Below are 16,481 nucleotides of genomic sequence, written 5' to 3' on the forward strand. Positions count from 1 at the left end.
GTCTTTGCACAATCTTGTGCACTATTGCACCTTCTCCTTTCAGCTCTATGGCCATACATTAACATAATGGGGCTACGCCCAATAGCTTGGTATTTCACACTATTACATGCATATGCTCAAAGCATATCCTATCTCATGTTTGACCATCGAACTACCCATGGTTTGTTGTATTTATACTTAGAAAAAGTATACAAATTTTGAAGATATCCCTCCAAATTTTACTATCAAACTTCTATCTCTATCTCATACTATATCTACGAGCAGGCCATATAGTATATAGAGATGTTTGATAATTTTCTTGCACCACTATGGGTGGGTGGAATTACATCCACATAGGCTAATAACTCTCAGTTTTGACTCCTAGTCGCCGCTATACCAGACACACCTCTCGAAGTGTTACTCGTCCATACTTTCACGACTAGCTGAATCTACGGGATCTCCTCTTCCCTTAAGAAAGGTTTTTGCCCACAAAAACTCTTCTCAAAGCAAACTACGCACTAGTGTCGCAGGTCCAAGAATACTCCTAGACCATCCCAGATTGAACCATGCCTAGCATTATATGTCCCCAACAAGACACACACAACACAACATTATTGTAGATCTACTCATGCCGCATTTGCATAAGAGCAGGAAACACAGCAGGGCCAAATCTACTACTGCTTCTACTCCACCCCGCAAAAGAGTGAAGCTGTCTGATTCCGAGGGATCCCCAATGTCACAGTTCATGCATGCAGGCAAAGGAAGGAACGACTTAGGTATTCTCTCTCTCTCTCTCTCTCTCTCTCTCTCTCTCTCTCTCTCCTTGTGTGTGTGTGTGTTCCTCTATTCATCAGTGTCCCCTGTATGCAGTCCGGTATCGGTTCCCCAATGAGCAGTGAAGTGTGTGTGTTTGTGTGTGTGTTCCTCTATTCATCAGTGTCCCCTGCATGCAGTCCGGTATCGGTTCCCCAATGAGCAGTGAAGTGTGTGTGTGTTTGTGTTCTTCTGTTCAGTGCCCTCGCATGTAGTCCGACATCGGTTCCCCAATTTGCCATTTACAGCGAGAGAGAGAGGGACATTATATATGTAGTTGGAATGTATTTTGTCAGATTCTACTCTTTTGATCATGTAACCTTTTGGTTTTTACTAATTTTCCTATTGCATGTGTGCAGTCTGATGGAAAGCTCCCAAGGTGAAGATCCCAGTGCAGGAGAAATTATGTACAACTTTGGAAGATTTTAATGCTGCTTATGGCCTCTCCATGGCTGGTTTGGTCCTGTGGTGATTGCAAGCAGGGCAGCCATGAAGTTCAATTGGGCTGAGTTTGCTGTGCAGTATTTGCAGGATCTTCGAGAGAAGGGCTACTACGAGGGCCATGTCAAGAAGTGGAAGATGTGTAATTCCCAACATCAAGTTCCAAAACAAGAGGATGAGTCTGCTGAAATGTGGGAGGACAACTCGGGCTGAGTAGGTAGGAGCAATGCAAAAACTACCAAGGCCACACCCCTGTCTCATCACAGCACTCAGTAGGAGGACAACTCGGGCTGAGTAGGTATGAGCAATGTAAAAGCTACCAAGGCCACACCCATGTCTCATCACAGCACTCAGCAGGAGGCAGAAAGCTTTTCATTTTTTGACTTGGAGGATTTGCAACGCATGAAGCAACTATCCTTCATCTGAGAACACAACTGCAAGATGCTAAAGAGGATCTCAGAAATGCACAACAGGAGCTGGAAGCTGCAAGGGTATTGAAAGCGAGCAGTGCGAAGGTCAGTCCAGTTGTCATGGCGATGAGATAGAAGCTGCGTGATGCTGGTAATGAATTGTAGACTTTATCATAGAGTTGTCATCTGAATGCAAAGCAAAAAATGGAGCTCGAGGTGAAAATAGAAACAATTAAAGAGACACTCGATGTTTTGGGGTTTCCTCACTGTGAGGATGCCCCCGTTGATAGTGACATTGACATAACCTGTCATCTGGTAAGTGTCCGTGATTTTCGTACTTGCACCTTATGTTTGGTACATGTGCATAGTTAACCTATGTACTTAACATGCTCTTTTTGTCTTTGTTTTGTAGATTGAGGTGGAGGTCAAGGAATCCAAAGTGCAAGCCTGTGAAAGTCAACTGCACTTGCTAATGCATATGCAATCCAGGCTACAAGGCTCTTTTTTTCCCACTGCCCTCTATAATTTAGCTATTGCCGGATTTACGACGGATAGAGGGGTGCGTGACGATGCTAGGAAGAACCAGTATACTGTCGATGTGGTATGCCACTTGAAGTACATGAAATCCTTGCAATGGTCAAGCTTCCATGTGAACATAGCTATCACCTTCTCTGCTTTGCAGCTGCATGCTCCCTTAGGACTGAATGTAGGGCTTCCACCTGCCAGCAGAGGATACCAATAGAACATCCAATCACACCAAACTCTGGTAAGATAATAATAAATGGCAGGTATCCAGCCTTGATTCATATTTAGAATTTTCACCTTGCTCCCATGTGGGTTTACCATCATAACTAGTATGCTAGTTAGCATATTTGGTATGTTAACTAGCATATTGGGTATGCTAGCTAGCATAGACATTATTATAGCTAGCATACTCAACATGCTACCTAATTAGAATGTTAAGCATAGCAGCAGGCATACAAGGTATGCTAACTAGCATACTGGGTATGCTAGGCAGGCACACATGGTATGCTAACTAGCATATTGTGTATGCTAACTAGCATAATCAACATGCTTAATAGCATTCATGGCATGCTAATTAGCATACTAAGCACACTACTATGTATATTGGGTATGCTAACAAGTATATTGAGTATGCTACTTAGCATACTGTGTATGCTAACTAACATAGACAGTATTACAGCTAGCATACTCAACCTACTACCTAGCATGCATGGCATGCTAATTAGCATACTAAGCATTCTAGCAAGTATACTTGGTCTGCTAACTAGCATATTAGGTATGCTAGCTAGCATAATGTGTATGTTAACTAGCACCTTTGGAATGCTAACTAGTGTGCCATGTATATCTTCAGTATGTTAATTAGCATATTGAGAAGGTTTACTAGCACAAATGGTATGCTAACTAATACATTGTGTATGCTAGCTAGCACATATGGCATTATATTTAGCATACTAAGCATAGTAGTAGTATGCTACATAGCATACTAGGTATGCTAGTTAGCATACTGTACATACTAACTAGCATATTTGGTGTGCTAACTAGCATACATAGTATAATAGCTAGCATACTTAACATGCTACCTAACATGCATGTCATGGTAATAGTTAGCATACTAAGCATGCTTGTAGGTATACTGGGTATGCTAACTAGCATATTGGGTATGCTAACTTGCAAACCGTGTATGCTAACTAACATATTAGGTATGTTAAGTAGCATATTGAGTATGTTAACTAGCACACTTGGAATGCTTACTAGGATGCCACATATGCTAATAAGCATACTCAATATGCTAATTAACATACTCAATATGTCACAGAAGAGGCTACAATGGACACTTATGCTGCCCCTAAGAGGATTGTGGAGGACATAACCAAAAGCACCAAAGGTGAAAAGAAATCCCTCCACTCACGAACTTGCAAGAAACTATGCTGAACCTGTTCTATTCTGCCCAAATTCTATAGTGCTAGCAAGCTAGTGTGCCCGTAACTATTATGTCCTCACTGAGTGTGCCCATTCCTGTCATCTACATGCCCTTACCCTCATATGTAGAACTTTTTTGCTTACTGCACCTCTTGTGGCATCATGTAACTTTTTGAAAATTTATAATGAAAAAGGTCTTTTTGGAGTAAATATAAGTGTGCAATAGTCCAGTATATTTTGTTTGTCTTCCTTTTATGATTTCTTCATTCGATACCTGTGTTGTGTTGCAGGGGAAGAGAAATACGTTTTAATTGCCCTGCATGATTTAAATTTTTCCATTGAATGGAAAAAGCTACAAAAAGGCAAATCGCCAAGGCTAGGCAGCTTAAAAGAGAAAAATTTGAGATTGAGAGGCGCCTGCACCGCTACTGTGTACGCGTCTATCAAATATGGGTGTACTTGAATTTTGTTCATCCCTCTGAGGAGGTTATTATTAGTGAGTCCAGCTGACCCAATATGGGTGCCAAAGCTTCTGGCAGACGATAAGTGGGCTCTCATACTTGATTTGAATGGCCTACTGGTTTGTGTTGTAGAGGGTTAGTATGGCGAACAGCCTCCTGCATATGCAAAGAAAATGGTAACGTACAATATCAATGTTGAGCGAACATTGTTTTGTCACAAAGACAGCCACAGATTTTTGGATTGGTGCCTCCAATATTTCTATGTTTTTATATGGAGCACCAGCATGCAGCGTAAAGTGAATGGAATACTAGATATTGTATTCAAAGAGTAGCAGTCAAGGCTAGCAGGTGTTTTTACACAGTACCATTGCAATGGCTAGCCTTGGAAGATTATGAATAAGCCTGTGTTCTTCAAGAACTTGAAGCTCTTTTGGATGCACGTTCCGGATTTCGGGCCCAAAAACACTATCATCATTGATGATAGTTGATACAAAGTGTACTAGAACAATGAAGGAACTTGGCTTATTACTCCCAAGTTAGAGCATCAGACTGTTGAGCAGCGACAACAATTCCTGGGAGGCACTTTGACTGACTGGCTATTTCTATGGTTGCAATCAAACAGCTGAAAACATGTTTGATACCGGCCCTGACTTATTTTATGATGCAGTCATCGGCAAGGTGCAATTAGATATAAGACAAAAGGATGAAGCCACGTTGAGGGCAGCGATCCGTCAGCAACAAAGGGAGGCTGACCTACAAGCTGAAAGGCATGAGAGGGAAAGGCTGGACAGGGAAAGATTAGAGAAGCAGATGCAGAAAGAAGAGGCTAAGCAGAAGCAGGAACCAGTGAAGCATAAATACGTGCACCGTGGGCACGGCAAATAGGCTTGGCAGTAGAATGTCCTTCCTATGTATTTTTTTATGATGTAACTTTATGGAGTTAGCAGCAGCAGACTTTTTGTAAAATTCAAAACTATCTAAAGTCATTTGATATTGTGATATCATGATGGGATCACCTTTTCAATGTCCAAAACTGTTCTGACTTTCATTTAAGATGTTAAGAATCAACTTTTGTACTATTCGATTCTTTTGTGACCAAAACGGGGTTCTTATGTGTTGTGTCACCCTACACTTACAAGGCATGTGGGACATACCTATTCTAGTGTTGGCATACTCTGTATTCTTATAAACATTCTAAGAATGCAATACTAGCATATTGAGTGTGTTGGTGAACACTTGAGTAAGCTAATTAGCATAAACAATATGCTAGTTAGCATACCCTGGTATGCTAGTTAGCATACCTGGTATGCTAGATTGCAAACCTGATATTCTGTGCCGCTTTAGAGTCTGATTAAGCTAGTTAGCATACATAGTATGCTAGTTAGCACCACTAGAGCATACCCAATATACTTATAGGCATAACTATTATACTGACTAGCATACCAAGAGTTAGCATAATCAGTATGGTAGTTAGGATACAAGGTATGCTTGTAAATTGACTTGCCAACAAAGTTGAGAACTTGAATATGCTAAGGCTGGTTTCTTGAACATGGCTGTAAAGATAGATTTAACCAGCATACAAGGTAGTTATCATGATTGGCTACGATAAACGCCATAGCCATATACACACACAAGAGACACAAAACTGACATTGTGAGAGAACTACATTACCTGTAGCAAAAAGTATATTGAAAATCCTTAGGTTACAGCTTAAAAACTGAAGGGCATGCTATTATAGATTGCTTCATAGCTTTCTGAGGTGATTGTGTACAGTTGCCTTCTCTTTGGGATGTGCTGCATAGGTATTTTGATCCATCATACTAGATGCGAAAGTAGGTGGATGATGGGCTATTGTGGTCTAGCTTGAAGGTGTATGCATCAAGTTGCTTGTAATACAATCCTTGCACAACATACAAGCCTCTATCAATTACATTGCTCCATTCATCGATGTACCCCTTCTCCACCTTCTCCCTTACTGCAACACACTTGACTAGGTAGAAATTCACATCCTCAGCATTGGTTGAAGAATTTGGATTTACCGCAAATGTGTCGCCAACACACAACTGGAAATGCTAACTAGCATACACACTGTGTTAAACAACATACTCATTATGCTAGCTATCATACTAGAAATGCTAACTAGCAGACATATGTGTTAACTAGCATGTTAACCAACATACCCAGTATGCTAGTTAGAATACAGGGAATGCTAACTAGCATACACATTGTGTTAACCAACATACTCATTATGCTAGTTATCATACTATAAATGCTAACTAGCAGACAGATTGTGTTAACAAGCATACAGTGTGTTAACTAGCATACCTAGTATAATAGTTAGCATACTGGGAATGCTTACTAGCATACACATTGTGTTAAACATCTAGTAATGCTAACTAGCAGACACAGTGTGTTAACCAGCATACCTAGTATGCTGGTTACTATACTGTGAATGCTAAGTTTCCTACATACTGTGTTACACAGCATACTCATTATGCTAGTTAGCACACTAGAAATGTTAACTAGCATACACATTATGTTTAACAACATACTCATTATGCTAGCTAGCATATTAGAAGTGCTAACTAGCAGACACATTGTGTTTACTAGCATACTAGGTATGCTAACTAGCCTACTCAGTGCAAACTAGCATATGAGGTATGCTAAACTGAATAGCATGTGTGCTAACTAGGTATGTTAATTAGCATGGTGGGTACGCTAAGTAGCATACAAAGTGTGTACAAGCATACCTGGCATGGTAAAGTTCTATCATACACAGTGTGTTAACAAGCATCCTCTGTGTGCTAACTAGTATGCTAAAACAAGCATACTAGGTATGCACTAACTAGCATAGACTGTGTGCTGACTTGCTCATATAGTATGCTGACCTACTCACACAGTATGCTGACCAGCATGCACAGTATGCACTAACTAGCATAGACTGTGTGCTGACCTACTCACACAGTATGCTGACCAGCATGCACAGTGTGGATATCATTATTAGACTATAGAATAGTATGGTAGTTATCAGACTATATAAATTATTATGCACTAGAGATGTAATGCATGGAATACCAAAGTTATGGCATATCAATTGGATTGATCACCTGAGGCTCATCCAGGAGGTGCACAGGGTGTTTTATGTAGATTTTCCTCCCCATGCTCTTCCAACAAACATCCTTCTTGTTGGAGGATACACGAGTCTCCTCTCTCCAAAATGTGTACACCAATTCCTTAATTTCGTCTGTGATAGGGCTATGACGGTGTTGCTTGTGACATGCAGCCAATGAAAGCAATCCACCATTGTTGGGGGATACGCGAGTCTCCTCTCTCCAAAATGTGTACACCAATTCCTTAATTTCGTATGTGATAGGGCTATGATGGTGTTGCTTGTGACATGCAGCCAATGAAAGCAATCCACCATTGATATCAGGCTTCATCCGTGATTTCGCCTTGAACAAGGAGCGATGGCCAACACTGCATTCTTCAAAAACAACTCTTCGTTAGAACCTGGCTGCTTGACAGTAGCCAATGTGTTGTGGACATTGGAGATGATTGAGCTCTATACAACAACCTCCTCCACTAAAGAATGATCATGGATTGCCTGAACAACAGGATATTCAGCAACTAGATTCCAGATCTCCCGTTTCACTTCTGTACCAAAACCTTCTATCCTACTCTTGAAAGCTATTACAATCTCGGAGGAGATTTTCTTTTTCTCCTCATCATTGAGGGCATGATGTCCTCGCTCACCCTGCATCTATTTCTGCCCCCTCTGTTTTCTCTTTCTTTCTCTCTCATATTTCCTGATCACAGAAAGAGCTGGATCTTGGGAGTTATGATTCATCACCTGTAATGGCTCCCTTCTGCAAGTTTCTCGAGGACTGCAAACATACATAAAACATTAATTACTTAAAATCACTTAAATGTCATATATGCCTGCATCATAAGTTAACATTAGCAATTTACTTACCAACATTGAACACGTTGTCTGCATATCCAACATTGGAGCTAGTGGAAATGTTGTTGTCTGGTTCTTCATAGCTCTATGGAGATGGGAGGAGAAGGGAAAACACAGATAGGAGGGCAGGTTAGTGCCAGCTAGAGAGAGAGAGAGAGAGAGAGAGAGAGAGAGAGAGAGCTCAGCTTGGATAGCGCAGTCGCGGTTCAGAATGCCTGCGAGATGCAGAGAGAGAGAGTAGGAGCTCAGCGTGCCTGCTGCTGCGAGAGAGACTGCGAGTTTGAGAGAGAGAGAGAGAGAGAGAGAGAGTATAGGAGCTCAGCATGCCTGTGAGTTTGAGAGAGAGAGAGAGAGAGAGTATAGGAGCTCAGCATGCCTGTGAGTTTGAGAGAGAGAGAGAGAGAGAGAGAGATCGCCGTCCATGACCCCACGACTCCAGTAATTGAAAAAGAGGCCTCATTTGATCGGATAATAATTTTTTATGGACATTTTAAATTGAAAATGGACATTGTCCTGGGTTATCAACATATGCTAACAAGCACTACTACCTAGCATTGTCTTGGACATTATTTTCAGTGCCATGTTAGCATGCTTACACCCCTAAGCTAAGAAGTAATACCTTAGCATTCACCTAGGTCTCTCACACCTAAGAGAGCTTAATAGTAAAACATCATGGACTCAAGAGAGACACATTTAAGATGGATCCCCAACTTGGGCTAGAAGGTAATGAGTATCCCCCTCCCCTTGCTCTCATTACATAGAAAGTAAGGCTCATCCCATGTGCCACATGTCAAACATAGGTGAGTCCTCTCAATTACAACCAATAGGGAGTGGGGAAGCTCCCATCCCATCAACACCATTAACTTTTGCGCATAAAAGAGTGGAAAATGTGTGTCTATGTGCACAAACATAATGCGATACAAGGGTGAATCTAGGCGGTTATTAATAGCTTGAGCTTGAAAGTAAAAGCTATGTAGAGATGCACAAGCTTCTCCACTTCCCTATCTCACTTTCATCAAGTTTGATTACAAAATTTGCCACCCCTTTTGCTTTGACATGTGAGAGATTGTAGAACTTTATCATTGCCTTTTGCATAGTCTCAAGGTCAAAGAAGACATTGTTATAGTCATCATATGACATATCCCTCTTCTTTCCTTGATATGTGCTTTGGTGCATTGGCTCCCTCACCATCTTCATTATGTGTTCATTAATATGTTGTCAGTCTCTCCTTACATGCAGTGGCTGAGGGAGTATACTACCCATGAGTTTATTTTGCTTCATCTTCCCTTGCATAGCCTATGTTTTGGCACAAAAGCTTGGTGTTTTCTCCTTTGTTGAGCTCTTGCTGAGGGGTATTTTGGTTGATACACCTTTTGTGTCCCCTTTGTTGATGAAGAGAAAGTGTGCTCCTTAGTGAGCTGATTTGGACGATAGTCGTTGATTGCTGTTGAGGTTGAGGTCTCTGGTGTTGGTGAAGGTGATTCTTCCTTGGATTTTCCTTTATCCATGTATGTGGTAGTTGTTTTTGTAGGTCTCTTTGGTAGAGATTTTATGTGTTCCAAATCCTCTGGGGATGTTGTTGGTACACCCTCATAAAGCTATACAACTACCACCATATTTTTTTCTGCATTGAAGAACTTCATGTGCCAAAAGGTCCACCCTATTGTACAATTCCGTTTTGCCATCCATGCTCGACTGAGAACTATTTCTTTGTGTAGATTCCCACGAGCCATGACAAAAAACTTTCCTACCTCGGGGTGATCTTCTATCTCCCAGGAGATTTCAATGACTCCTAAGCAGTCACCAAATACATGTGCAGATTTTTGTACATACTACAAACTTGGTTGTTGGATTGAGATTAGGCTTACCTAGCAAACACCAAGTTCGATGAGACATCATATTTTTCTCTGCACTCATGTCAATGAGAGCTAACCTTTTCAGTTGAGATCCATCTTTGTGTTGTATCCTCATGACAATCCTCGTCCTCGCAGGGGGAACATATGAATCTCCTTGTTCATTTGTTGCATGTGCTGCCTTTGGCAGTTTGGTTGGTGCTGGCTCCTGTGGAGTTTGTGGCTTGAAGCTTGATGAAGTAGCACCTTCTTCCTCTTCTAGGTTTATCTTCAGATTTGGTTGCATAGGTCTTTGCGGGATTGGTTGTGGTTGCTCTTGACTCCTTGATGATTCTGCACCTGCTGGTGAGCTAGCACTTGATTCCTTTTGTAAATCATTCTTTAATGTTGACCCATTGTTTGCAGGTTCTTTTTTGCTTTGGGATTCTTCTTTATTTAGTGCAGGCTCTCCACCATTGCTGAAATGGTGAATGTCACACCATGTGCTTGATTGATTAGCTTCCTTCTTTGAAGGTACAGGTTCACTTGGCTTGGATGTAAGTGGAAGCTTGGCTTGCACACTAAGGCTATCTTCTTGTATATGAGCACTCGGCACTTGTTTCGACACCTCTTGAGACTTCTGTAGATTGATAGATACCTTTGCTAATTGTCTCGCCAAAACAAGATCTTTTTGTAGGTGTTTTGGAGTCATAACATAGAATTGTCCTTCCAAAGGCTGTGAATTTATGTAAATGGATGAATGAACCATTCCTAGGCACTCCTCTGATGATTTACCACAAGCTTGAATGGTCTTCTCAGCCTTATCTAAGGTTGGTTTCCCGGAGAGTACCCATGTTGAATGGGACATGAAGGTCTTATCTACCTCAAGGTCTACTAGAGCTAAACTTGGTAGTTTAACACCAGATTTACCCACAATATCAAATTTGATCCATTTAGAGGTAGTGGTCTTACTTGTTGGTATGTTGGTTGTAGCACGAGTCTGCATTTGTGGTCTTGATATTTCTATGTCCTTCTTTGCCATGTCTGCTTTTTGATCCACTGGGGTTTCTTTGTTATGTATGGTAGCCTCTTCTCCATTCATACCTTCTATGCCATCCTTGATTGTTTGTCCCTCTCTGACATCTTGTCTTGGAGTTTGCTTGTGGAGTCTGCTCTTGCATAGTTGTCGATTGCATCAAGGTGTCTCTCATGTGATCTAGCTTTGCATTGTCGACTTGGAGCTCCATTACTTGAGACTTCAAGAGATTTGTTGTGCTTTGTGGTAGGATCTGTCTCTTTTGAGGTGATCTTGGTGGGGATTTTGATGATTCCTTGGGAGATGATTGTGTTGATGGTGCAGGAGACTTCTTCTGCTGAGCATCTGCAGCTATTAAGCCTTCTTTGGCACTTCCAAGTGGCATCTTTTTGCTTGGCGTAAGCATCGGGCAGTCCTTTAGGAGGTGGGCTATTCCACAACCTGTGCATTTGCAGCTCTGCTGAAATTTCTCATCCTTGAGTGTATCATTCGGTGGTCCATGATATGGCTGATACTCATTACCATCTGTATCTCTGTATGCATATGTGAGGTCCTTCACATGTAGATACTTGAAGACTCTTGGTTTGTCAGGCTTCTTTCCTTGAGGGGAGGGGAAAATAGCAATTGGAATTGGCCTCCTTGATTGTCTTCATACAAGCATTGAATGCTTGATACGGTGGTTATTGACTTCAGCTGGAAGCTTCCTTCTATCCTATATTCTGACAGAGGCTTCATTGGAACGTACTGGCTTTGCAGACTTGTAGAATGTACTGCCGCCTGGGTCATATGTGTTGTTGAAACTTGCTCCATCACTTCACTGAATTTAGGTTTGTACCCCTCTTGTGCATGCTTTGGTGATGATTTCCCAAGGGGTTTCGTGGCAGAGAAAATGAAAGTGGGGGCTCCCCCCTTCCCAAGCAGTTCTCCAGGTGGAAGTCGCTGAGTCTCGCCGCCTGATGACTCCATGCTTGTTGTGAATAGATATTGCATGTTTGTGTTCAGTAACGGTGGCAAACTAGGCTTGAGGTGCTCCCTGTGTGGTTTTATGTATGCATTAGGAGTGATCCCATGTGCTTTTGGTGTGCCTATGTGAGCCTCACATTTGGCAAGTGTTGTGTCCTCTCTAGTGAGTGATTTGATGCTGATGCATGGTGTGAGCTGATGTGCTTTTGGTGTGCCTATGTGAGCCTCACATTTGGCAAGTGTTGTGTCCTCTCTAGTGAGTGATTTGATGCTGATGCATGGTGTGAGCTGATGCACTCTATTACTGATGCTTGCCTTGGCATATTAGTGCTTTGATTGTAATTATGTGCATTGATGGGTGGTTGTGTAAGATCTTGCAAATGTGGTGCTCTCTCAATCATACTTTGTGAAAGGGGTGATTGTGGTGTGGCACCATTGTTAGCGGCTAATTGCATATCCCTATGTGATGCACTAGTGGTTGAGGGGGCTACATGTCCCTGATGAGTGTAGTGTATGTTAGGGGTAGAGTTAGAGATACTTACAGGCTGTATAGCTCTTCCATTGTTGGGTGATTGATGATAGTAGCTTCAGCCTTCAATTGTTGGTACCCCTGGACCATGAGGGAGCATTCTTTGTTCTTGCATAGGCAGCTCTTGGTTGTTCATTACCTGGCCTTCACACTTCACTGAATCTTTTATAACTTGCATGGGTTGTGAAGTTATCATGGGATCAAAGCCTGGTGGGTGGCTTAGAGTGGGTTGTGAAGTTATCATGGGATCAAAGCCTGGTGGGTGGCTTAGAGTTGGCTTTAAAGCTTGTTGGGCATTGACACTCTTGGCGAATTGAATATTGCCTAGTGTTGGGTAAATGGCCTTCTGTGGCCGGCCGCCCATTGACTACTAACATTATATGTATTCTTTTACACTCATTGTGAATACAACCCGTGCTAACCCTATCCTGTGTGTGCTTCTCCTTCCTTGCACTCCATAGCTTGCTCGCCCGCGTCGCGACCGCGCTCCCGCACCCTTCATTCTGGTATCAGAGCGGCGCTTAGTGTTCCCGACATCTCCCGCACGTGACCACATTCTATGGTGAGGAGATAAGCTTACTGTGTGAGAAGAAATTGAAAAACGTTTTTGCACAGAGTGGAGATTTGAAATCGTTTTTCATTGTTTAGCTATAGGAGAGTGATTAGCTAGCTTCTGGGCGATAGTGGGTAGCAGAAGAAGTGCTTCTTTGCTTCATACACACACACACACACATACACAAAAACGTTTTTGTGCAGGAGAGCCTTCTGTGCAAATTTGTGAGCAAGAGAGAGAGAGAGTGTGTTTATCACAGCAGGTATCTGGCATGCTTGCTTTGCAGGAGAGTGAGAGAAATGAGCCATTTCTTCATCTACACACACACACGTTTTTGTGCAGGCAACAGAAAAGCCATTAATTTGTTTTTAATTAATTATTAATTAATTAGTTAAGAGCCCGTTCCCACGGCATTTACTCCCGGCTTCGTTTTCGAGCTCACGGCTACTCCGAACGAGCATTTTCTTCACCGATTCGCCCACATCGAGCCTCGACATCGCGTCTACGAGCTTCAAGTCCATCATCGGCTTCTCGACCACGTTCCGTCTCATCGGCCCCGTTCGTGAGCTACCTTGCTCCCGGGCACATCGTCTTCGTCCAGGTACGACCCACATCGGGTCTCGGCTACACATACTCTTGTTTTCTGCTCTTACAAGTTGCAGGACGAGCTTAGCCATACGACGGCTACGCTCTATTTTGGCATGCACAGAGCAGATTTATGTATGTTATATTGTGGGTCCGCTGGTTGTGTCACGCTAGCGAACATGACCGCCGCTGCGGTCTTTCAGGTTCTCTGGACAGTCAGATTTATGTATGTTATATTGTGGGTCCGCTGGTTGTGTCACGCTAGCGAACATGACCGCCGCTGCGGTCTTTCAGGTTCTCTGGACAGTCAGGATGTATGACATTGTGGTTAGCTCTCAGTCAGCTGCATAGCTTATTTTGTGAGTGACGTGAGGTTTTCTAGCTGGGGGATACCCATGTCCGGGATCCTTTCGGTGATATAGGTGGAAGTCCCTCGAGCATCCCATTCGGCATCAGCATAGGATGTATTGGACTGTGGATAGTCTGTGGATTGCATCTTGTGCTCGCTTACGCCGTTGAGGCATTGTTGTCACTTATGCGTAGTGGTTTGACCACTTTCAGAGACAGATCAGTTCTCTTGTGATCGTCGCAGACAGTTTGCCAGTGCAGTGGGAGATTAGCCTTTTGAGCTATTTTGGGTTTGGTTTTGTGGTTTTTGAGCCGTTTTACAGGGGAAACTCTGCCGGATTTTTCCCAGAGTTCAGTAGTGCTATACGCACGTGGCTCTATTGCTTGTTAGCACAGTTGTTTTGGGTTTTTACAGCCATTTTAATGCCGAAATTCTGCCAGATTTTGGTCCAGTTTATGCCATAGTTGCAGTGTACTCTCTACATCAGGCAATTTTGCTTGGGCTTACAGTGCCATCGTACAAAGGATACTCTGCCAGATTTCTCTTGGAGGTTTCACGCTTTGTCTAGCTCTTAGCGTCGTCTACGAAGGATAGCAATGTTTTCGACATCAAAAATTTTGATGGTTCGAACTTCGTGCTATGGAAAGAGCAGATTCAAGATATCCTTGTACAGAAGAAGCAAAAGGCTCCTATTGTTTTTGCTACTAGACAAGCAGCTTTAACTGAACACTTTCAGATTAATGATTTTGAATGGACCGAGCTTGATGCTATGGCGAGATCGACGATTCGCCTACACCTTGCTGAGTCAGTTTATTTTTACAGTGCTTGACTGTGCTACAGCGCATGCTACATGGTTGAAATTGTGCAACACTTATGAGCAGAACACTCCCAGTAACAAAGTGTTCCTTATGCGTAAGCTCTTCAATCTCAGGATGAAAGAGAATGGCAATGTTGCACACCATATCAATGACTTCGAGTCCATGTTTGCTCAGATGCGTGCTTAGCGAATGAACCTTGATGATGAGTTGAAAGCTATCTTTTTGCTTTGCTCATTACCAGCTTCATGGGATACATTTTGCACGGCAGTTAGCAATTCTGCACCCAATGGGAATCTTGTGTACAATAACATCACTGGAGCTCTTCTCAGTGAGGAATCAAGACGCAAGACGATGGGTAGCTCGCATCATGGTGAAGCTCACTATGTGCAGAAAGAGGGCAAACAAAGACGAGGTCGTAGTAAGCAGCGTGATTCTAACAAGGATGGCAAGAGAGATGGTCAATCTCGTGGTCGTTCTCAGTCTCATGGCAAAAAGGACATTCGGTGTCATTTCTGTGACAAGTATGGTCACTTGAAGAAGGATTGCTATGCATGGAAAAGAGAGAAGGCAAAAGGCAAAGAAAAAGTCAGTGGCAGTGCTCATGTTCATGCATTAGAGGATAAGCCAAAGAGTTCCGTGAAGATTGAAGAAATCAATGTTGTTACTCATGACAGTGATTCACAAGACATTCTTGTGCTTAATCAGTCGTCAGAGACATTTTATGATGTCCAAGAAAGTTTATGCCTTGAGAGTAATATTTCAGCAGAGATTCTTGTCAGTGGTGAGGTTTCACATGCCTGGATCTTGGACTCTGGTGCGTCTCTTCATGTAACTCCGCATAGAGAATGGTTCTCTCGTTATGAGGAGACAGGTGGCATAGTCACTTTGGGAGATTCTTATGGATGTGATATTGTTGGCATTGGTGACATTCCTACGGTGCTTTCCAATGGCATGACATTTGTCATTGAAAATGTTTGTCGCGTGCCCTGTTTGACAAGAAACTTGATCTCTATTCCGCAGTTGGATGACCTTGGCTACAAGGTTACTTTCTCTCAAAGTTCTTGGAAGATCAGTAAAGGCAACATGCTTGTTGCACATCGTTCTAAAGTTGGCTCCCTCTATCCTTTGTATGTGTCAAAGAAAGATACTGTATTATCTGTAACCGAGCAGCCGTCTATTTCATTGTGGCATAGCCGGTTGGGACACATGTCTAGAAAAGCAATGGAGACTCTTTCTCGTTCGGGTTATTTGCCTGATTTATGCTTTTCAGATTTTATGTTTTGTGAGCATTGCATGTACGGAAAACAAACGCGTACGTCAAGAAATATCTCTTTTGACAAAGAAAGACAGCCTTTAGAGCTGATACACAGTGACGTATGTGGCCCCATGCCGACGAGGTCTCTTGGTGGTGCACAGTATTTTGTCACTTTCATCGATGATGCTACACGTAAAGTTTGGGTGTATGGCCTAAGGTCTAAGGATCAGACATTTTCCTATTTTCAGCGATTCTTGTCGAGTGTGGAAAACCAATCTGGCAAGAAAGTTAAAGCTTTGAGGTCAGATAATGGTGGTGAGTACATCTCCAAAGAGTTTGCAGACTTTTGCGCAGGAAAGGGTATAAAAAGGGAGTTCACTGCTCCATATACACCTGCCCAACACGGTGTTGCAGAGCGTATGAATCGTACGATTCAGGAAAGGGTAATGTCTATGCTGTCACAATCTGGTTTACCTCAATCATTTTGGGCTGAAGCCTTGATGACAGCTATTTATTTGATCAATCAAACACCGAATGCTACATTGCATTTCA

General features: G+C 42.5%; 1 protein-coding gene and 1 pseudogene across 2 annotated transcripts in view; both read left to right on the top strand.

Moving 5' to 3' along the window:
- LOC147629313 (uncharacterized) overlaps positions 1–5,050 on the top strand; it is a 58,784-nt gene extending 53,734 nt beyond the window's left edge. Inside the window, exons 1-4 of one of the 2 annotated variants that reach the window (XM_086812564.1) lie at positions 404–755; positions 1,152–1,958; positions 2,056–2,409; positions 3,878–5,050. In XM_086812564.1, the coding sequence (XP_086668690.1) occupies positions 1,848–1,958; positions 2,056–2,385 (441 nt within the window). In that variant the 5' untranslated portion in view covers positions 404–755; positions 1,152–1,847 and the 3' untranslated portion in view covers positions 2,386–2,409; positions 3,878–5,050. Of the gene's footprint in view, positions 1–403; positions 756–1,151; positions 1,959–2,055; positions 2,410–3,877 lie in introns of those variants that run through there. The other variant, XM_086812565.1, reaches the window with a different exon arrangement.
- The window catches only part of LOC147629317 (DNA repair and recombination protein RAD54-like), an 83,039-nt pseudogene that overhangs the window by 5,435 nt on the left and 61,123 nt on the right, over positions 1–16,481 (top strand).

The sequence above is a fragment of the Cibotium barometz genome, chromosome 18 (assembly GCF_041138505.1).
Source record: "Cibotium barometz isolate CiBa-2024 chromosome 18, ASM4113850v1, whole genome shotgun sequence".
NCBI lineage: Eukaryota > Viridiplantae > Streptophyta > Polypodiopsida > Cyatheales > Cibotiaceae > Cibotium > Cibotium barometz.